Source organism: Mobula birostris, chromosome 23 (assembly GCF_030028105.1).
Source record: "Mobula birostris isolate sMobBir1 chromosome 23, sMobBir1.hap1, whole genome shotgun sequence".
Classification (NCBI taxonomy): domain Eukaryota; kingdom Metazoa; phylum Chordata; class Chondrichthyes; order Myliobatiformes; family Myliobatidae; genus Mobula; species Mobula birostris.
The window spans coordinates 5680654-5703006 of record NC_092392.1 but is presented as its reverse complement, the minus strand read 5'-3'; the positions used below and the strand labels follow the sequence as shown (position 1 = coordinate 5703006).

General features: G+C 41.4%; 1 protein-coding gene across 7 annotated transcripts in view; it reads right to left on the bottom strand.

The window, feature by feature from the left end:
* The window catches only part of nrf1 (nuclear respiratory factor 1), a 95967-nt gene that overhangs the window by 49294 nt on the left and 24320 nt on the right, over nucleotides 1-22353 (bottom strand). For all 7 annotated transcript variants that reach the window (XM_072241715.1, XM_072241718.1, XM_072241720.1 and 4 more), the window contains 2 exons: nucleotides 21190-21316; nucleotides 18377-18517 (listed from right to left, as the gene is read on the bottom strand). In XM_072241715.1, coding sequence (XP_072097816.1) covers nucleotides 18377-18517; nucleotides 21190-21316 — 268 coding nt within the window. The remainder of the gene's footprint in view (nucleotides 1-18376; nucleotides 18518-21189; nucleotides 21317-22353) is intronic.

Sequence of the window (22353 nt, the reverse complement as noted above, 5' to 3'; positions counted from 1 at the left end):
AAATCAATAAGATTGTAGTGCATCTTTTACCACTGCACCTTGTACTAACCCCATATTCCTCAATCCATTACTATTCAAAAATCCATATATCACAGCCGAACACTTCTAGCTTAGCAGATGGTGTTATGTTTTGTAATTTCAAAACATTAAACTAATTCAAAGGAAATCATGGGAGTCCAGGAATGTGGGTCTAACTTCGTCTTTACTTTAAGTGATGCGCACACATATCATGTGGTGGGGTGTTGATGCACGCAATTAATGTATTTATACATATAACCCATAATGAATTATTTAAACAAACAAGAATGCTTCATCAAATATATATGTACAACGTCACTCAACTACCACTGAAATACTAAATACACAACGCTCCTTGCTGCTTAGTTGTAAACTCCAACTGAATATAGAATGTATCTCAACTATATACACAGTACATTACATAATACATCCACAGCATAGTACATTTTAAATTGTCTCATTCAGACCTAAAAATTTAATTGCTGTGGAGGCCTTCTTACTTTTGTAGAATAGTGTCTTTCCTGACACAGGGTACATTCTGCTTCGCAGGTGAGACTTGTGACTGTGAAAACAATCTCAGGTTATGGGGTCTGCGCCGCAGTCATTGTACAAGCTGATTTTGAGACTGCAGAAAGTGGTTCTGATAGCTCTGGATACCTTTCTTCTCCTTACTTTTTCTTCTTCCAGTTTGTGCATCTTGATCTAGGGAAGATGCCCATATTTCTCTGGAGTTTTCTCTTATTAATCCTTCTATTGCTCCCTTTACGATCTGATCTCTCCTCTGATTTTCTGCATCCACAATATCAACCGATGAATCCTCTGTTTCTGTATCTCCATTGACTTCTTTCTGGGCTTTGGTCTTCGCATCTACTTTTACAAGCAGATCTTTGCCTCCCACTTGAAGTTCATGCAATAACCTAAATCGAATCTAGATACTGGTTCTTTATACTCACAATAGCTGAATGCTTGCAACTTTCCAGAAGCTCCTTGAACTCTCTCCCAGTTTAAAACCAAGCTACATTTTGCAAGTAACCATTTGATTTAATATATCAGCAGTTTTCTCAACTATATTGCATACAAACCTGTTGTAGTTGGACCACTGCTTTTGTCACTTACATGTTTCCTCTAAGCAGCATAGTCCTTCCTTGGACCAATATGCTTTCCAACCAGAGGCACAGAGGTTGGCATTAACACCTGTTTACCCTCTGTTTGACAGCATGGGTTTACAAAGGGGAAATCATGCTTGACTAATCTCCTGGAATTTTTTGAGAATGTAACTATGAAAATGGACATGGGAAAGCTGGTGGATGTAGTGTACCTGGACTTTCAGAAGGCCTTTGATAAGGTCCCACATAGGAGGTTAGTGTGCAAAATTAGAGCAAATGGTATTTGGGGTAGGGTACTGACATGGATAGAAAATTGGTTGGCAGACAGGAAACAAAGTGTAGGGATTAATGGGTCCTTTTCAAAATGGCAGGCAGTGACTAGTGGGGTAACGCAAGGCTCGGTGCTGGGACTGCAGCTATTTACAATATACATTAATGATTTAGATGAAGGAATTAAAAGTAACATTAGCAAATTTGCAGATGACACAAAGCTGGGTGGCAGTGTGAAATGTGAGGAGGATGTTATGAGAATGCAGGGTGACTTGGACAGGCTGGGTGAGTGGCAGATGCAGTTTAATGTGGATAAGTTTGTGGCCTAAGGTAGAAGGAGATGAGTTATTAACTTCAACCTTTCTGCATCATCACTCAAAGAACCGCATGTGCATGTACGAGAGCTGTATAACTCATCCCCTTCTACCTTAGGCCATGAACTTATCAATGACCCCTGCTGTGGACACTTTCTGGAGATCCAAGATCCGTATGCTCCACAACCACTGGACTAAGTGTGTAAATGTAGGGGGGGACTATGTTGAAAAATAAGTGTGCTAGGTTTTCTAAAATTGACTCCTTCTACCTTAGGCCACAAATCTATCAATCACCCCTCGTATGTGTATATATAAGATTATTCAAATATAACTGAAATATTAAATATACAACAGACAGTCAATAAACAATGGCTTACATTGCAACTAAAAAAAATTCTTACTTACCCCTAAACTAAAATCATTAAACTATCTTGTATTAAAAACATTTCAGGTTTGTTATTTAAGGAAGTGTATTGTTTGATTCTACTGTATTGACAAGTCAGATTTTATACCTTATCACTTTTGGTTCTCAACATCCTCCAATGAGAACAGCTTCCTACTATCTATCCTGTCCAGACCCCTCATCATTTTACATCGAAACTCCCTTCATTCTTTCCTTTTATAAAGCAAATAGCTCCAGCTTTTCTCTAATCTATCCTCATTCCAGAAACATTCTTGCAAATCTTTTTATTATTCAGATACAGTGTGCAATAGACCCTTCTGGCCCTTCAAATCATGGGACAATTTACAACGATAAATTAAGCTACTAAACAGTATGTTTTGGAATGTGGGAGGAAACTGAACACCTGGAGAAAACCATGGACAGCATATACAAACTCCTTACAGATGACATCAGAATTGAACTCCGAACTCCGGCACCCCAAGCTAACTACTACGCTACTGTGGCACCCAAATACCTTCGCCTCTTTCCTATAGCAAGGCAACCAAATTTAAATGCTACTTCAGATGAGGCTGGAATTTTTTTTAAAGTTCCACAGGACTTCCCTAGTTTTATGTTAAATGCCTCCATTGATAAAGCCCAGAATTGTGCATGTCTTATTAACACTTTCTCAGGCTCCCATTTTCAATGACTTGTGCACTCATGTTCCAAGTTCCTGTTGCTGTTTTATTCTATATTGCCTCTCCCCAGTTTTCCTATTAAAATGTATTATAGGCTTCCCCAGCTATCCAAAGGTAGAGCATTCCTATGAAACGGGTCGTAAGCCGGAATGTCGTAAAGTGAATAAGCAATTACCATTTATTTATATGGGAAAAATTTTTGAGTGTTCCCAGACCCAAAAAATAACCTACAAAATCATGCCAAATAACACATAAAGCCTAAAATAACAGTAACATATAGTAAAAGCAGGAATGATATGACAAATACACAGCCTATATAAAGTAGAAATACTTTTCTGCACTGTCTAGCGCAGCGAAGATCTCACGGCAGTGCTCTCGGCAGAAATACGCCACAAGCGCTCTTGGCAGAAACACTCTCTCCAGTAACCTTTAAGCTATGAAGCTGCCAAATCATACCAAATAACACATAAAAATACACAGCCTATATAAAGTAGAAATAATGTATGTACAGTAGCCAAACTCACTATTGCTGTATTTATTGTTGATGGTTCGAAGCTTTTAAAATTGTTCACTGCTTCGGGACACAATTTCCTCCAAACGCCATTTCTCATCGAGACTGTTAGTCTATCGAAAGCATCTCCAATGTTGGCGATTGCTAATTTTATATTGTATTCTTTCCGGATCTCTCACAAAGATGCTTCAGAGTTGCCCTCTCTGTCAATGGTACTTACAATAAAATGCATTGGGGAGGGGAGGGGAGGAGACGCAGCGTGCGCGGCTGCTCCGAAATGATATCGTATTTGTTAAGTAGGGGCTGTGCACGATCCTGATTTGATGGAGACAGACATGAGAAGCACAGAGGAACATCTGGAGAAACTTCTGAAATGCCTGCTTCACTGCCACTGCTACTGTGTGATTGAGAATCTCCAGAGGGGAAGGCCCCAGATCCTCGGATTTGCCTACTGCCTGTTGCCGGGGCTGGGGTCAAAGCGCTCAGCAGAGATGGTGCTCAGTGCTCGGTGTCGGAGGGCTGGTCAGAGGCTTGAAATTTTCAGACAGACTCAAGAGTCGGCTGTGGTCGGGAGCTTCCAGGGTGTTGCATCAGCAAGCCTGCGGCGCTGGAAGCTCATGGCAGGGAGAGTTTCGCTTCCTTCTACCGTCTGCGTGAGATGATGGGACTTCCAAGAGACTTTGAGACTTTTTTTTACGGTGCCCATGTTCTGTTCTTTATCAAATTATGGTATTGCTTTGCACTGTTGTAACTATATGTTATAATTATGTGGTTTTTGTCAGTTTTTTTTTAGTCTTGGTTTGTCTCATGTTTCTGTGATATCACTCTGGAGGAACATTGTATCATTTCTTAATGCATGCATTACTAAGTGACAATAAAAGAGGACTGCGTGTCCTCATAATCTAATCTGATCACATTTTGTGTACAGTAAGCCTTAATTGTGGCTATTAGGCCTTGGTCGCACGGTTGCAGCAACGATGTCGTATTTGGCGGTAAGAACGCAACTCGAATGTTACCACTGTACTCGGTAATGCCAGGTGGATGAGCAGCACAATTATCGACAATCACAAGACACCTATTATCGAGGTTATTTTCTCTACGGTATTTTTCAACGAAAGGACTAAAGTAACCACTCACGTACTCAGAAAAAAGCACTTGGGTATTCCAACCACTTGGATGTGAATGGAACACAACGGGAAGTGTTTTCTTCTCAATGCCTTTAAGCGCCCTCGGATTTTCTGAATGGTACACTAGTTAAAGGCTTAAGGACAGCATCACCAGTGGTGTTAATAATAGGCATTAGGATAAACCTGCCCTTCGATGCCTTGTGTCCCTTAGCCTGCTTTTCTTCTATCGAAATAAATGTCTTGCCCGGCAATTTTTTCCAATAAATTGCAGTTTATCGTCACAGTTAAACACTTGCTTACACGAATAACTACTTTCTGTAATTGTTTTCTTCAGATCTGCTGGGAACTTTTCGGTAGCTTCGGTATCAGCCGAAGCACTCTCTCCGGTAAACGTTAAATTATGAAGCTGCCTTCGCCTCAGAAACAGATCAAACCACCCAGGACTACCTTTAAATTCCACTTTCGCAACACTTTCATCACCGTCGTCCAGTGCTTTCTGTATCAGCTTATTAAAAAGACTGACTGATTTCTCCTTAAGTATAAGAAAACTTAACTGAACACCACGCTTTGTACATCCATCAATCCACTCAAGCAACAGACTTTCCATTTTATCCTTTATTGGATGCCGACTAAGAGAGACCACTTTGCTACGAGCAGAACCAACAGTAACATCGGCAGCTTTCAAAATTCTTTCTCTCTGCGTATAAATAGTGCGAATGGTGGACGCAGGCAAGTTCAACGCCCGGACAATGTCCTTACTTCATTCACCACGATCGAAACGCTTATGTCTAGTTTTACGCTAAGTGTAACACCCTTACGGGCTCTTTTAGGCTTTTCTGATACCTTGGAACTCACCTTGCTAACGGATGCACAAAATAAATCGAGATAAAGCACGTGTTTAAGCAAGGGTGGCTAGAATGCAGTTCCGGGCGAGGAGCTTGGCTGTTCGGGCGTGCACTGCCTTTTTGCATAACAGTGAAAACACCTTCTGTTAGCGAAAACAGGTAACTAATGTAGGTCTTTCGTAACAGTGAGGTGTCGTAAAGCGAATGTTCGGAAAACGGGGGCCACCTGTACCTGACTTTTCTTAGACCTAATCTTTTCTGTTCTACCTGCCTCTTGCACTAGCTGTTTACACCTTGTTTCACAGTTCTTATCAGCAGTAAGACTCCAATAATCTGGTATCCTGAAGGCCTTGATAGCCCCAGACAAGAATATTTTCTTAGTGCTAGTTAATGTTGAGACACTGAATAAGAACTCAAGGAATGAACATGTACACACAAAATGCTTCAATTACAACTAAATAAGACCATAAGACACAGGAGGAGAGTTTGGCTGCCATTCGGCCCATCGAGCCTGCTCCACCATTCCATCATGACTGGTTTACTTTTCCTCTTAACCCCATTCTCCTGTCTTCCCCAGTAATCTTCGTAATCTTTGGCTAATCAAGAACCTATCGATGCCCACTTTAAATATACTCAATGAGTTGGCCTTCACAGCCATCTCTGCAATGAATTCCACAGATTTACCACCCTCTGGCTAAAGAAAATCCCTCCTCATCTCTGTTCTAAATAGATGTCCCTCTATTCTAAGGCTGTACCCCCTGGTTGTTGGGCATGTGGCCAACTGGCTAAGGCATTCATCTAGTTATCTCAAGGTCGCTAGTTCGAGCCTCAGCTGTGACAGCGTATTTGTGTCCTTGAGCAAGGCACTCAATCACACATTGCTCTAGTCTGTGCGAGGAGTGGCGCCCCACATAGACTTCCAATATACGCCTTGTAAGGCATGAAAATGTCCGACGCAGGCCTCTCATGGTCTGAGTCGATGTTTCCTCCCCCCCTATGGTCCTAAACACATCCACTGTAGGAAACATCCTCTCCACATCCACTCTATATAGGTCTTTCAATATTCGATAGTTTTCAATGAGATTGGATCTCATTCGTCTAAACTGTAGCTAGTAAAGGCCCATCAAACATGCCTCATATGTTAGCCTTTTCATTCCCAAATCATTGTCATGAACCTCCTCTGGACTGTCTCCAATGTCAGCACATTTTTTTATTTGGAGAAGGACTAACATTATTAACTCAAAGAGATTGCTGCAAATTTTTCAAAGCAGACAGATATGAAATGATGAAAAGATGTGATATTTTTAACAGAAGGAAGGTGAAAGACAGGCAGAAGTTCTAGAAATTTCTGGAATACAGGCTCAAGACTCCTGTGAGGCTCAACTGGTTTCATTAAGTAGCTAAGACATTAATTGTTTTTTAATATACACTGGTCTCAGTATCAAGCGTTTCGGGTGTGCGTGCGAGTATGTAGGAGAAAAAACAAATTATTCCTCTGGGCATCAACCAATGACGTCTGGAGTTGACACAGAGACAACAGAGGAGGCTTAGCTCTGATTGGTTCCCAAGTGGACTATTGACATTCATTACTCCTTACATGGGCCACACAAATCACTGGAACAGAATTTAATTTTGAACTTACTCCACTTTTCAATGCAGTCCTAACCAATTTGGAACCCAATTCCATACTTGATTAATGCCCCATAACATCTTTGTGTTTTTTAAAAATCACTTTCAGCTTTAAAATATTTAGCTGTCAATTGCCATTTACTGAAGAGATCCAAAACCCTGTATGTAGAAATATTTTCAAACTTCACTCCTAATAACACATAGAACACAGAAAATCTACAGCACGTTACAGAATCTTCGGCCCACAATGTTGTGCTGACCATGTAACCTACTGTAGAAATTGCCTAGAATTTCCCAACTGCATAGCGCTCTATTTTTCTAAGCTCCACGTACATATCTAAGAACCTCTTAAAAGACCCGCTACCACCTTCGCTGGCAATGCATTCCACACACCCACCACTCTGTGTGAAAAACTTACCTCTGACATCCCCCTTGTACCTACTTCCAAGAACCTTAAAACTATGCTCCTTTGTGTTAGTCATTTCTGCCCCGGAAAAAGCTTCTGGCTATCCACACGATCAATGCTCCTCATCATCTTATAAACCTCTATTCTCTGTCGCTCCAAGGAGAAAAGGCCAAGTTCACTCAACCTATTCTCATAAGGCAAGCTCTCCAATCCAGGCAACATCCTTGTAAATCTCCTCTGCACTCTCTCTATAGCATCCACATCCTTCCTGTAATGAGGTGATCAGAACTGAATACAGTACTCCAAGGGGGGTCGACCAAGGTCCTATATAGCCGTAACATTACCTCACGGCTCTTGAACTCAGTCCGACGGTTGATGAAAGCCAACACACTATACGCCTTCTTAACAACATTGTCAACCTGCGCAGCTGCCTTGAGTGTCCTATGGACATGGATCCCACTGATCCTTCCCTCTGCCAAGAGTCTTACCATTAATTATATTCTGTCTTCAAATTTGACCTACCCAAAATGAACCACTTCACACTTAACTGAGTTGAACTCCATCTGCCATTTCTCAGCCCAGTTCTGCATCCTATCGATGTCCCACTGTAACCTCTGACAACCCTCCAGAGCATCCATTATAGCCCCAACTTTTGTATCATCAGTAAATTTACTAACCCACCCTTCTACTTCCTCATCCAGGTCATTTATAAAAATCTGGAAGAGGAGGGTCCCAGAACCCTGCAGAACAGCACTAGTCACTGTACTCCATGCAAAATACAAACCATCCACAACCACTCTTTGCCTCCTGTGGTCAAGATAATTCTGGATCCACAAAGCAAGGTTTCCTTGGATCCCATGCCTCATTACTTTCTGACTGAGCATCGCATGGGGAACCTTATCAAGTGCCTTACTGAAATCCATATACACTACATCCACAACTCTGCCTTCATCAATGTGTTTTGTTACAACACTTCACTATGATATTTAGTCTGCGAATCCCAAGCAGATTTACAGTACCTTATTAATTCCACTGAAATAAATGCTAAAATCACTTATAGATCCTATAAATTTCAGGGAATTTAACACTGGTTTGTGTAATCTTTCTTTGTAATTTAACTTGGTTTAACTTTTGATTAGATCAAAGGATTACTATCGGAACAAAACTTCAACGCCTTTACATTATTGCTGAAGATATCATTCAATGCTGAACATGAACAAAAATGTTTTCATGCTGTATGACTTTATGCTGAGGTATTCAGCATCAAGAGAAACAAGATGTCTGAGGAGAGAAAGGGATGAAAATTTAAGCTGAAGAGTCTGATGTGATTATATTTCTATTAGCCAGAATACGACATTATTTTCATAAAACTGGTACCAGTTTTCCACAAGTAAACATCCAAGATTTTCACTAGAACTTTGAACATCTGAACAAAATCATAGATCTCAACCATCCAACTTACAGTGAGAAATTCTACAGTAGTGTACAAAACTCTTAGACACGTATATAGCTAGGGTGCCCAGCAGTACTGTACTTGTCAATGTGGAGTGGAGAACGAGTTTATAGATCTGGTGGGAGCAAAGGATGTTGGGGATGGCAGAGATGGAGTCTTGCAGTAGGGGTGAGGGACAGGTGACAGAGAAGGAATGCCAGGGGTGGGGAATGCACGGGTGCAAACACATCCAGACCTGAGACACCAGGCGAGGTCATTTGATTTCAAACAATTGGTTTATTGATCATTATAGAATGTCCCTCTGGTGCTTCCTGCTCCCTACCTCTCTCCCTTCCCCTTTTCCCAACCGTGGTAGCCCTCTCCCCGCACTCCTCCCATTCTCAGTCCACAATAGAGACACATATCAGAATCAGGTTTATCATCCTTGCATTTAATTTATCAGTAGCTTCGCTGCCACTGCTACTGTGTGATCCGAAATCTCTGGAGGGGAAGGCCCCAAACCCTCGGCTTTACCTGTTGCTTGGGGGCCGGAGCCGGGATCAAAGCGCTCGGCAGAGATGGTGCTCAGAGGGCTGGTCGGAGGCTCGAAGTTTTCGGACGGACTCAGAATTGGACTGTGGTCGGGTGCTTCCAGGATGCTGCATCGGCAAGTTTGCGGTACTGGAAGCTCATGGCAAGGAGAGTTTCTTCCTTCTACCGTCTGCGTGAGATGTTGGGGCTATCTGGACTTTGAGATTTTTTTTTACCGTGCCCATGGTCTGCTCTTATCAAATTACGGTATTGCTTTGCACTGTTGTAACTATATGTTATAATTATGTGGTTTTTGTCAGTTTTAGTCTTGGTCTGTCTGGTGTTTCTGTGATATCATACCAGAGGAACATTGTATCATTTTTTAATGCATGCATTTCTAAATGACTATAAACGAGGACTGAGTGTCCTCATAATCTAATCTAATCTAATCACTCATATATCTCATGATTTTTTCTGCTGTGGCAGCAGTACAGTGCAATACATGAAATTACTACAGTACCATGCACAAGTCTCTCTCTCTATGCGCGCGCGTGCGTACACACACACACACAACACCCCCCCTCCAAGACTTTTATACAGTACTGTACCTTGAGCTTGGACAGAACAGTCTAGCAGTGGTCAGGTGGCTTTAAATGAGCCATAATGAATAAAGAGCACTGAATACAAAAATGAAACAAAAATACTGGAAGTGTATTGTCTCATTATTTTTCTCCTCATACATTTGTTAAGAGAATGATAACTCATCACCTTACTTGATCAACAATAAGATGGTGATTCTTATTACCAGTTGAAATACTTGTGCACCCTACTTAAGCTTGCAGTCACCTAAACTAGTCAGTCAACTGATAATATCTAACAAATATAACTTTGTCAGCACCATTCGCTCCCCAAGAGAAATACACAAGGAGTAATTCCAATGACAATAATGATAAACACAATAGCCCAGTATACAGTCATTATATTATTCCGGCCCTTTTGTTCATTTACTCTTGTACAATCTCCGCTGGAACACTCAAGTCTATACCAACTGACCTCAGCAACCATGGGCTGGCTATTTTTTGTTATATTGGATATTCGTGTGAAAGGTAGCTGCTAAATTTACTAATTACACCTATCTTTTATATGAAGCCTATTAATATATGACAAACGATGAAATGCTACACGAGAGGTGTATGTGGGAAAAGAGAAATTAAACTTTTATTTGAATCAGATTTTGCGAAATCAAAGAGTAATTACTGGCTCAAAATGGCCACTTCTGGGGACGAATAAAGCTCAGTTGCTAACACGAAATTTCAGCTTCAGTAACCTGTTTTATGCATTTCTTGTTTTGCCAAAGTATTGAACCTCCTCCCCCTATCTGCTCCTGGGATTCTTTGGCTACTTTCCAGATGGTTTTAATTACAGCTCTGGGAGTGCACTGGGGCTGCAGCAGCTTGATGCTCTTATTAAGAGGGTCCTTTTCTAATCCACTGGGGACACAATAAGCAAACAGCCTCATACCTGGTTCAGCTCAACTCTAATTAGCAGCTCATAGCAACCATCTCACCTGGCTCACTCAGTAACAAGCAGAATAAAGCACAGACACTTGTGATACTAGCATTCATCAAACACAGTGAACTGTTGAAATTAGGACCAGCACGTGCGCATGTTACACCTGCTCACAAGAGCCATGTAAAGACAATCAGCAACAAGATTATCTCCCATGAGATCCAAAGTCTCCGTGCAATTAATAGGCAAGACATTTATTTCTTCTGCCGTTCATTTACTCAGCTCAGTACGATTCACTTGAGGCAGCTGTATGTTGCTGGATGAAACTACTATTGGTGAGAACTTTGGATTCTTAAATACGTCCCCACATAGTTGCACTAGTTATTTACTTCACACAGGCGTGAGAGGTAATAGTCACTGGAGAAATATTTTCAAGCTTATTTTCCTTGTGCATCTAAACAATACATTTTTCCTATGAATGCTGAAGTCTCTTGGTTATATAGGGATGCGGTCTCATATTGGCATCACTCCAGTACCTCTCCATGCGTGACTCATGCAAACAAGAGCTGGGAAATTAGATCATTTTCCAACACCTGACATCTATTCTCTACAACACACCTATAAGTTATACATGGTTATTAGGAGTTATCTGGAGAGTGGATATCAGGAGTGGGAATTTTCCCCGCTCTCTCCAATTCCACACAGGAGTTATTCAGCAAATCTAGAAACATGATTATTAAAGGCTAGAAGAGACTAATGAGCTGGTTTGTGCAGTTGGATAGTTTGTGCCTTGGCAAGGGTAATGGCCAACAAATATGCTTTTGGAGGCAGATTCTGAGGATATCTTACACTTATCCTAGTGAATTACTAAACTAGAATACAGAGTGACTAACAACCAAATTCTTTAGCTGACTGGAGAAAGCCAGCGAGAAATTGTAGAAGATAGTCCACTGCAGTTGGAAATTCGGGGACAACAGAATATTTTTAAAGTTGTGGAAAGGGTATTTATGCATTATATATGGACTACAGGAAGGTAGTTGATAAAATCCTTTATTAGAGATGGAAATTATTAATCTTATTTGGAAATTGGCTAGGCATCGACAGACAAAATAACTTGGTGTAGGTCCAGAGCTCATCACATTCATGAACCCTGAGTTGTTTGGAAATAACAATGGTGGATGGCACTGTAAGCAGTGGAAGTGGAAATGTTAAGTTAAATAGTCTCAATACATTTCAATCAAAGAGCAAATCTGTAGTAAGTGGATTTGAAGCTAGAAAATGGGAGAGCATCAACTTTGAGCCTAAAGAGGAGACAACAGACTAAATTATGTACAAAGAGACTTAGGGGCCCCATGCACATATTTTTCTTGTTTCTTCTTTAGTTTTAAAGTGAGAAAGGGCATTGCTAACATGGCACGTTAAAATGCTAGGGGAGTAAGTATACTAAGAGTTATTTAGATACACATGTGAACAGACAGGGAATTGAGAACTATAGATTACATACAGGAAAAAGTGCAGTTTAAGCAGGCATTATGATTGCCACAGACATTATGGACCAGTGGTGCACTGTTTTAATGTCATGAACAGATTCTGAAAATAATTATATATCTAATGGGATAGTTGTGCTTATACCTGGATGACAAAAATATGAGTAGTAACCTGAGTAAGCTACTCCTGGACTGCATGCACACCACACCTCTAGGGTAATGCATTGGCACAGAGGAAATGCAGCACACATTTACCAGAATATCTGGACTTCAAGGGTCAATTAACATGGGGAAATTCCACAAATTACAAGAGAAATCTGGTAGTTTCATACGGCTAAAAGATATTAATGAAAACTCATAATATCGATGGAGAGAAATGATTTCCAGATGGATGAGGCAAAGAATTGGAAAATTACAACGAAGCCTTCCAAGAAACATTTCTGTGTGTATTGGGTGAACAAAGAAATATTTTGTTTAAGTGCCAACTGATGCTAGGTTGTTTATTAATTTTAGATTTGAAGTTTTCTTAATAAAAGTAAAGATTTGCATTTGTATATTTTGAAAGATTTCAAGACATTCCAACAGGTACAAAACAAGTCAAACTATTTGTCTTGGCTTCCTTGAACAGCCTCAACAAAGGTCATTTGTTGGTGTTTGGTCCATAACCTCCTAAAACTTTCTAATCCATGTATCTGTCCAACTGTCTATTAAAAGTTGTTATTGCATCTGTCTCAATCACTTCCTCTGACAGCTTATACAAAATAGATACCACCTTTTGTGGAGGAAAAAACACCCTCAAGTTCCTGTTAAATATTTTCCCTCTCACTTTAAAGCTATGCCCTCTAGTATTTGATTCCCCAAGCTTGGGAAAAATGTTGATGTGAATTCATGCTATGTGTACCCATCATAATTTTATACATGAAACACTCTGGTTCCGTCGGTTGTGCAAGTCTAGGGAAGACAATCTCTGGCCCCACCAAACATGGGAGATTGAAACACAAGCCCCCCCCCCCCCACAAAACCCTCTGTGTGGATGCCGCACGATCCATTACCGTGTTACAAATAAGCACCATGAAATAACAGATGGTACATCACATACAACTAAATGACTTAGCTTTATAATTCATAATTTGACTTAAGGGTTAGTAAAGAAAAAGCAAAAAAAAAAGGGCCCATTTTAATGAAACAATCTAATGTGCACAAGTTGGAGCTCACGGTTTCCCCTTCACCAATACTCCTTCAATCTCTCCCGGGCTTTGTCAAATCATGGCCCCTCTCCAGGTCGACTCCTCCAACCTCTTCTCTCTCAACAAAAGTCCCAAGCCCAACCTTAGTGTCCTTCACCAGAGAAACCTCCCCTTAATCCAGCCATCCTAATTGGATGGCACACAATTCTCCCATCTCTTATCTTCAATAGTAACCCAAACAAGCAACTTACACAGAACAGAACAGCATAAAAGAGAAAAAAGTATGAACCAGGGCATTACATACACATCAACAAAATTATCTCAGTCTCCTATGTTCTAAGAAATAAAGCCCTAGTACAGACAACCCAAATAGGCGGACTGCCTATTTCGGACCACGAGAAACAAATGTCTGGACCGCGGCAACCCACTGGCGCTTATGTGAACACACCTGTCATAACATGTAAATAAAGCACGCGCTGTTCTAGTTTATTTTAACCTCATCCCACACTGTACACTTGACCTATGCCCCAGTAGAGCGCGCGATGCCGAGTTGATTAAAACGTGTGCAATTGATATGGTTGGCGAAGTTTTAAGTCATGATAAGAAAACCAAGAAAATGGTTGTGGAGCTATTAAAGGCGGTGCCATTGTTGGCTAACACAGCAACAAGAAGAGTAGACGTTTTAGCAGGGGAGTATTTTTCCAATCTACTCACCGATTTGGAGAAAGCAGAAGTCATATCACTAGCCATAGACTCGTCCTGTGACCGAACCGATATGGAAGAGCTATCTGTGTTCACAAGAATTTTTGATAGGAAGACCTTCAGGAAGAGCTACTTTGTTTGCTTCCTCTGCCTGGGCGCACAACTGGGGAAATAACTTTTAATGAATTGACACAGTTCTTTGAGAAGAATGGCTTGGATGTGAGCAAAATTGTGTCTGTTGTCACCGATGGGGCTCCGTCGATGGTGGGACAACACAAGGGCTTGGTAAGCAGGTATGCCGCTGTTAACTCAGCACTCTTGGCATTTCATTGCATTATTCACAAATCAGTGTTGTGTGCTAAACTGTGTGGGGCAATGAAAGAGGCAATGGATACTGTGACGAGACTGGTAAATTTCGTTCATGAGAGTTCTAGTCTGCAACATTACCTTTTCAAAGCATTGCTGGAGGAAATGTCAGCGGAACACAAAGATCTTTTGCTGCATAATGATGTTCGCTGGCTGAGCAAAGGCCGTGTGTTGGAGAGGGTGTGCGACCTGCGCGATGAGCTTGTGTCATTTTTATCCAGCCTACAGAGCTAAAAAGCCCAAGGATTTAAGGGGTTTTTAAGTGACAACAAGGTGATGGCACATGTTCTTTTTTTGTGTGACATCATGTTTCATCTAAATCAACTTAATCTGCAATTACAAGGCAACAACCACACTGTTGCAGACATGTATGAGGCGATTAAAGCTTTCCGGTCAAAGCTGAACCTTTTGGAGAGAGACATTCACGGGAGAAAGTTGCACTTTCCACATCTGTGGGAGCATTGCGAGAAGAACGAAATGCGGAGGATCCAGTGATGAAGGATATCGTGAGGAGCCTGGCAGAAAACTTCAGGGAATGATTTGAAAGCTCCCCTAAACTCTCAGGTGACATCCTCCTCTTCCTGAGACAGCCGTTCTCCATTTCGGCTGATGGCCAGTGGACTGCAGAGGCCAGAAGGCTGAAGCCTTCCATAAATGAGGCAACTCTTCAGATGGAGATCTTGGAAATGGGAACATCTGATTTACTCAAAGCACAACACAAGGACGTTGGAGTGAGTGACTTTTGGATCAACGTGGTTCCCCAAGCTCAATTCAAAAACACAAGAGCTATTGCAATGCTCCTACTCACACTGTTCCCCTCCACGTACATATGTGAGTCATCGTTTTCTTCAATGAACTCTATCAAGAACCAGGACAGAAACAGACTCTCCATTGCACATCTTGGCCAGTACCTCAGGATTGCCACAACAGAATACAGGCCCGACATCAGAAGGATTGCCTCATCCCATCGCTGTCACTTCTCTCACTGATTGGTGAGTGAATCAATTTATTTTTGTCCATTTGTCAATCTTATTGTGGTATAATAATATTACAACAACAATAATACTGATAATTTCATTTATAGCTACACTTCATACTTCAAATGCTATATAGTTTAATTAACAAGAACAAATAGATTAAATGAGAGAACAGAAACAGTGGAAAAGGCAGTACTAACTAAAACTCTGTGTGGAAGAGAAGTGGTGAAGACTACCATGTTTACTGTGTGTGTGTGTGTGTGTGTGTGTGTGTGTGTGTGTGTGTGTGTGTGTGTGTGTTTTTATGTATGCATGTATTTTAAGTCCCAGATGAGTTCTCATTGTGACAGCTGACAGTTGTGATAGCTAGAGTCATAATTAAATGGTTGGTTTTGGACTTACTTTGTTTCAAGAGTGCATTTTTTTTTCTTGTGCGACCCACAACATAGGCTTTGAGAATCCCAGGCCTAAATTATTACTACTACTAATAATAATAATGGTAATAGCAGCAACAACAACATCTGCCCATAAAACAAATTACTGGGGCAATGAAAAAAAAACTCCGGACGTTTTGGCCCTTGGCTTGGATGCTTGACATAATTTGGCCCTTGTGGAAAACTAATTGGGGAACCCTGTCCTAGTCCATCTGATCTCTCACTAGAACTCAGTCCCACAAGTTCATGCAAGTTGTTTTTGCACTTGTCCCAGTTTAATCTTTTCTATAACGAATTGATCAAAACAGAGCAAAAGTAGGTCAGCAGCATTCTGTACAACTGCATAATGACCTCCTAACATTTATATTCAATGCCCCGACTTATGCAATGTCAGAAAATGTCAAAGGAACTATTCCTTTGTTTTTATGCTGTTACTGGGATCTTAGAACGATCTTTTTTATAATTGTATGTATTTTGTTATAATCTGCCAAGTACTGCCATCATTCCATACAATATCATCAGTACAAAGGAAATTGGATGAATTCTTCAGAAATGTCAAAATGAACACCTGAATTACTCAGATATAGAGGCAATGGGCCAAGTGCTAGTCAATACAGTTAATATGGAGGGTGTCCACCGGATGGCATGGACAAGTTTCCATGCTGTTCAAATCCATGGTTCTATGATAAAGAGGTTAGAGCAATGGGGAAAATATAGACAAGTGTGAGGTAAAAGGTCAGTGGAGCTGGAGTGAGGTGTTAAACAGGCCATTCTTTCTTCTATTCCTTATACCCTTATGATTCCAAGCATTTATATTGTGGTGCACTCAGCCAGGGGTCCCCAACCTTTTTTGCACTGCAGACCGGTTTAATATTGAGAATATTCTTGCGACCGGCCGACCCGGGGGGAGGGGTAGGGTTGCCAACGGACAAGAGTAGCAGTCATACGTTGTGTTTACCCAGAGAAAGACTACAATGACCATGAAGCCTTGCGCGGGTACCAGTGCGCATGTGTGACCTGCACATGCGTGTACGTGCCATTTTTTTCCCCCTGCAAATCGTTTTTGGCGATTCTGTTCGGGTTGGGGGGGGGGGGGGGGGGAGTGATGTTAGTCACGACCGGAATATAGGTGATAAGTGGCTAATACACTCAATTTCATTTCTAAAAGGGTTTATCTAACGAATTTAATATTAAACACACAGCGCATATTTTCCTCGCATGAATATAGTGATAAGTCAATTATCAGGGGAGGACAGGGGAGCTTGAAGTAAGTGTTGAACGAACTTCCAGTAGAAGTGGCAGAAGCAGGTTCGGTATTATCATTTAAAGAAAGATTGGATAAGTAATGGACAGGAAAGGAATGGAGGGTTATGGGCTGAGTACAGGTCGGTAGGACTAGGTGAGAGTAAGAGTTTGGCACGAACTAGAAGGGCCAAGATGGCCTGTTTCGTGCTGTAATTGTTATTTGGTTATATAAGTAAGTCAATAGTATCATAACATTTTAAGTAACGTTTGGATATTAAACACACAGCACATATTTTCCCCATATGAACATATAAAATCATTGCAACACACCAATATCGCTGAATCAGTGGGAGCCCTGGGCTTGTTTCCCTGCAACAACACAGTCCTATTGAGGGGTGATGGGGGACGTCGATACTCGAAGGGTGTTCCTTATGTCCAATCTATTCCGCAATTTAGTTTTCGTTGCATTCATTGCAGAAAACTCCGCTTCGCAGAAAAATGTTGGAAATGGAAGCAACTTTTTCAGTGCTTTCGTGGCTATCTCAGGATATTTAGCCTTGACTTTGATCCAGAATGCCGGCAGAAATGCTATGTCCAACATACTTTTCAGCCTGTCGTCATTTGCAAGCTCGAGGAGTCGATCTCCTTCCTGCGCTGACATGGATGACGCGTGGGTAATGACCTCGCGTGCGTAATGGCTCAACAGTGGGCGTGACAGAGAATGAGGAAAGGTGCAGCTGACTCATATCGTTTCCTTGCGGCCCGGTACTGGTCTGTGGCCAGATGGTTGGGAACCACTGCACTAAGCCATAGAGGTCAGACAATAAAAGGTGACCAAAATGGCTTTGAAAATCCTAGCAAAAGACAGCTGGATCACTATTTCACCACGACAAATGTGAACTCGGTGAAGGAAAACGAAAGTTGTCTATAATTGTTAACACTTACAGTAAAAACTGGCGTGAAGTGGGTCAATGGACTGAGATAGAATAGATAAGCAAACTGGTGATTACTAGTAATCAGGACATTTTGAAGATGGGGTATGGGGTGAAGTGTGAGGATAACGCAAAACTGAAGATGGATATTTAAAGTTAATATCTCATAATGTCATGGGATAATTATGCTGAAACTTTCAGTGGACTACTTTACCTCCTTCTTCACATCATCTACATACGTCATTAATGCAAAACAGGCTTGGCTCACCTGTGTCATTTTGTCTACAGAGACTGGGATTCCATCAATAGTGAGTGGTGGAAGGTCAGAATTAACCTCTTGAGGCGTGGGAGCATGCTCTGCCAGCGCTGACTCCAGGTCTTCCAGGATCATACTTTTGTATTTGCGTACCTAGGGAAAGGCAAAGGCTTCAGGTAAACAATCTGTGAAGTGGCAACCAAAGGGAACCAATGCTAAGCAACAACCTCATCCAGGTGCTCTGTGGCACTGAGTTGCATTAACAAAACATAGTCACATCTGCTACTGCACTTCAGAGGGAAGATGTTGAGAGAGAAGAGGCAGGTTACTAACCAGCAGAGGCAAACAGGATTTAGAAATCAGCACTACAGTACTGAACAGCCACGTCAGTGTTAAGGAAGACATCTAAATATCTCCAGTAAAACAATATCATATGCTGCCAGCCGATTTTGTACGTGGATGCTGCTTATTGATTTGTCCAAGCATTTAGCTTCAGATCACAGCACCCAGATCATGAAGGTCAGGCAAAGGGGACAGAGAATATTTGCAGAGTTGAAAACATATCTATGCACAATGTCAGCAGAAACCAAGTTCATCTTTATTGTCATTCAGTCGTATACACGTACACAGCCAAACAAAAAACATTCCTCTGGACCAAGGTGCACAACACAGTACATTTAACTCACACACAACACAAAGTAATATTACCACAAATAAATTAACAAATAATAAAATATGTTCCAGAAGATTGATATTTAGCATAACATGCATTTACAACACAAGTTAAAATATAAACAGTATAACACTACTGGCACTTCATAAGTGAACAGATCTGGGTGGTGAAGGGAGTTCAGTAGATTTATTGCCTGGGAAAAGAAGCTGTTTCCCATCCTGACAGTCTAAAAGCCTAGGGAAAAGTCATCAGCCTGCCCTATTGACTGTAATGTCCCCTGAAAGAAATAATGTTTAAACGCGAGGGTCTCTTTATGGAAAATAAACGGTATGAAACAGTGCTGAATTGTTATTGCATTTAAGATAGGAGGAAAGTTTAAAACTAAGGACACCAACAGTGTAAAATTCCAGAGGGAAGCCATGCCTGCATGTAAATCTAGGGTGGAAAGAACAGCTGAAAACTTGCATCAATACAAGAAAATTAAAGAGGAAGGGAATAAAAGCCCTTTTTGGTAAAAGGGACAGGTTTCATGTTCTGTTATAGCCTGCACACTAACCTTCACCACACCCCAATTAATAGCAAAGCCAGGATTTTGTGTTAGAAAGCAGATGCTTGCTTCAAATCCCAAGGGAAAAATCCGAAACAAACTAATTCCCATCTACCCGCACAATCCTACCTTTGACCTACACATCATGCAACCCAATCCATAAAAGCCAAATAAACTCTCTGATAGACCTTTTAGCCACTTTAATCCACCCCTCTCTCAACTCACCGCTGGCTTTCACAATAGTGATCTGCTCGTGTGATTACCGGATGATTTTTCAGCTAAAACTCAACCTTCGTGGATTTATCCATAAAGTAACAAAAGTAACATGAAGTTCACCTTTCAGGTAGTTCTAAGCATACCCAAGACCATGAAGAGCAAGTCTCCACAATTGGATTGAAGGACCTCTAAAAGGCATTTGGTAAGGTACCGCATGCAAGGCTTATTGAGAAAGTAAGAAGGCATGGGATCCAAGAGGACATTTCTTTGTGGATCCAGAACTGGCTTGCCCACAGAAGGCAAAGAGTGGCTATAGATGGGTCATATTCTGCATGGAGGCTAGTGACCTCAGTGTGCCTCAGGGATCTGTTCTGAGACCCCTACCCTTTGTGATTTTTATAAATGACCTGGATGAGCAAGTGGAGGGATGGGTTAGTAAATCTGCTGATGACACAAAGGTTGGGGGCGTTGTGGATAGTGTGGAGGGCTGTCAGAGGTTACAATGGAACATTGATAGGATGCAAAACTAAGCTGAGAAGTGGTAGATGGAGTTCAATCCAGATAAGTGTGAGGTGCTTCATTTTGATAGGTCAAATATGGCAGGAAATAGCATTAATATTAAGACTCTTGGCAGTGTGGAGGATCAAAGGGATCTTGGGGTCCGAGTCCATAGGACACTCAAAGCTGCTAAGCAGGTTGACTTTGTGGTTAAGAAGGCATATGGTGCATTGGCCTTTATCAATTATGGGATTGTGTTTAAGAGCCGAGAGGTAATGTTACAGCTATATAGGACACTGGTCAGACCCCACTTGGAATACTGTGCTCAATTCTGTTCCCCTCACTACAGGAAGGACGTGGAGACCATAGGAAGGATGCAGAGGAGATTTACAAGGATGTTGCCTGGATTGGGGAGCATGCCTTATGAGAATAGATTGAGTGAACTCCACCTTTTCTCCTTGGAGCGATGGAGGATGTGAGGTGACCTGATAGAGGTGTACAAGATAATGAGAGGCATTGATTGTGTGGATAGTCAGAGGCTTTTCCCCAGGGCTGAAATGGCTAGCACAAGAGGGCATAGTTTTAAGGTGCCTGGAAGTAGGTACAGAGGAGATGTCAGGGGTAAGCTTTTTTACGCAGAGAGCGGCGGCAGTGGAGGCAGAAACGAAAGGGTCTTTTAAGACACTCCTGGTTCGCTACATGGAGCTTAGACAAACAGAGGGCTATGTTAAAAGCCTAGGTAGTTCTAAGGTAGGGACAGATTTGTGGGCCAAAGGGCCTGTGTTGTGCTGTAGGTTTTTCTACGTTTTCTATGTGAATTGCAGCTGAACCAGTCACTTGACATGAAGCAGCAGAAATGGAAGAAAACCCATTAGGTCATTCAATACTTACCACGTTCTCAAGAGGTGCAGCTCCGAACACTTTAAAAACTGGATTTGGTTTGGAGGGTGAGATACAGAGCACAATTGCCTGCTGCCCAACTCTGGTTGTATATTCATCCAAAGTGGCTCGTAGTTTCCTGTGTGTGAGAGAGCGAGAGAGAGAAAAGATTTGATGAGGTGATGTGATGAGTTTGGTTTTACAACTAAGTATTTAATGTCAGATTCACTTGGGGTACTGGTAAAATCCACACAAAAATCCTACTTTAGTAGGAGTACAGGTGTGAAGCATGCAGTTTCTGCCTTCCAAGGTGTCCTAAACTATTTGAGAGACTTAACGCACAAATCATAGCCCTCAATTTCCTAATCCTAACATGCCCAGAGCACACTATTATAAATAACAATATCTATCGATCAAATTCTTCTTAGCTCTTTTCTCCTGTTGTTCAAATTACCACAGAAAAGCAATCAAGCTTATTCACACACACAAAATGCTGGAGGAACTCAGAAGGCCAGGCAGCATCTATGGAAAAGAGTACAGTCCACGTTTCAGGCCGAGACCTTTCACCAGTCCTGATGAAGAGTCTCGGTCCAAAACATTGACTGTGCTCTTTTCCATATTTGCTGCCTGACCTGCTGAGTTCCTTCAGCATTTTGTGTGTGTTGCTTCGATTTCCAGCATCTGTAGATTTTCTCTTGTTTGCAAGTTTATTTACATACTGATTAAAGTACTGAATACTTTCTCCATAAGACTTATTGAAGACACAGCCCAGAAACGGGCCCTTCCAGCCCAGTGAGCCTGTGTTGCCCAACCAAAACCAGAAAAGTTGCAAATAATTAAATTTTAAGAAGAGGTTTACTATCAGAGAAGGTAGAATGTATGGAGTATGGAATTTGAGCCACTCTAATGAAGTTTTTAACTAGGCCAGCGACATAATCATCCTTATCTGTTTGTCAGCATGTAGATTGTAAAGGTTAGATTGCAAAGAAACATCTACCAAATTGAGGAATTTTAATCAAGCCTCAAATGCAACTGAAAATATTGGACTTGGATACAGCTGACACTAGAATCTGATTTAACCTCCGTATATTCTGTTCCTGTAAACTAAGCTTAAAGAACAATGTTTTCCCGTTACCTGTTAATAAATATACTGCCCAGTGTAGTACATATGGTCAA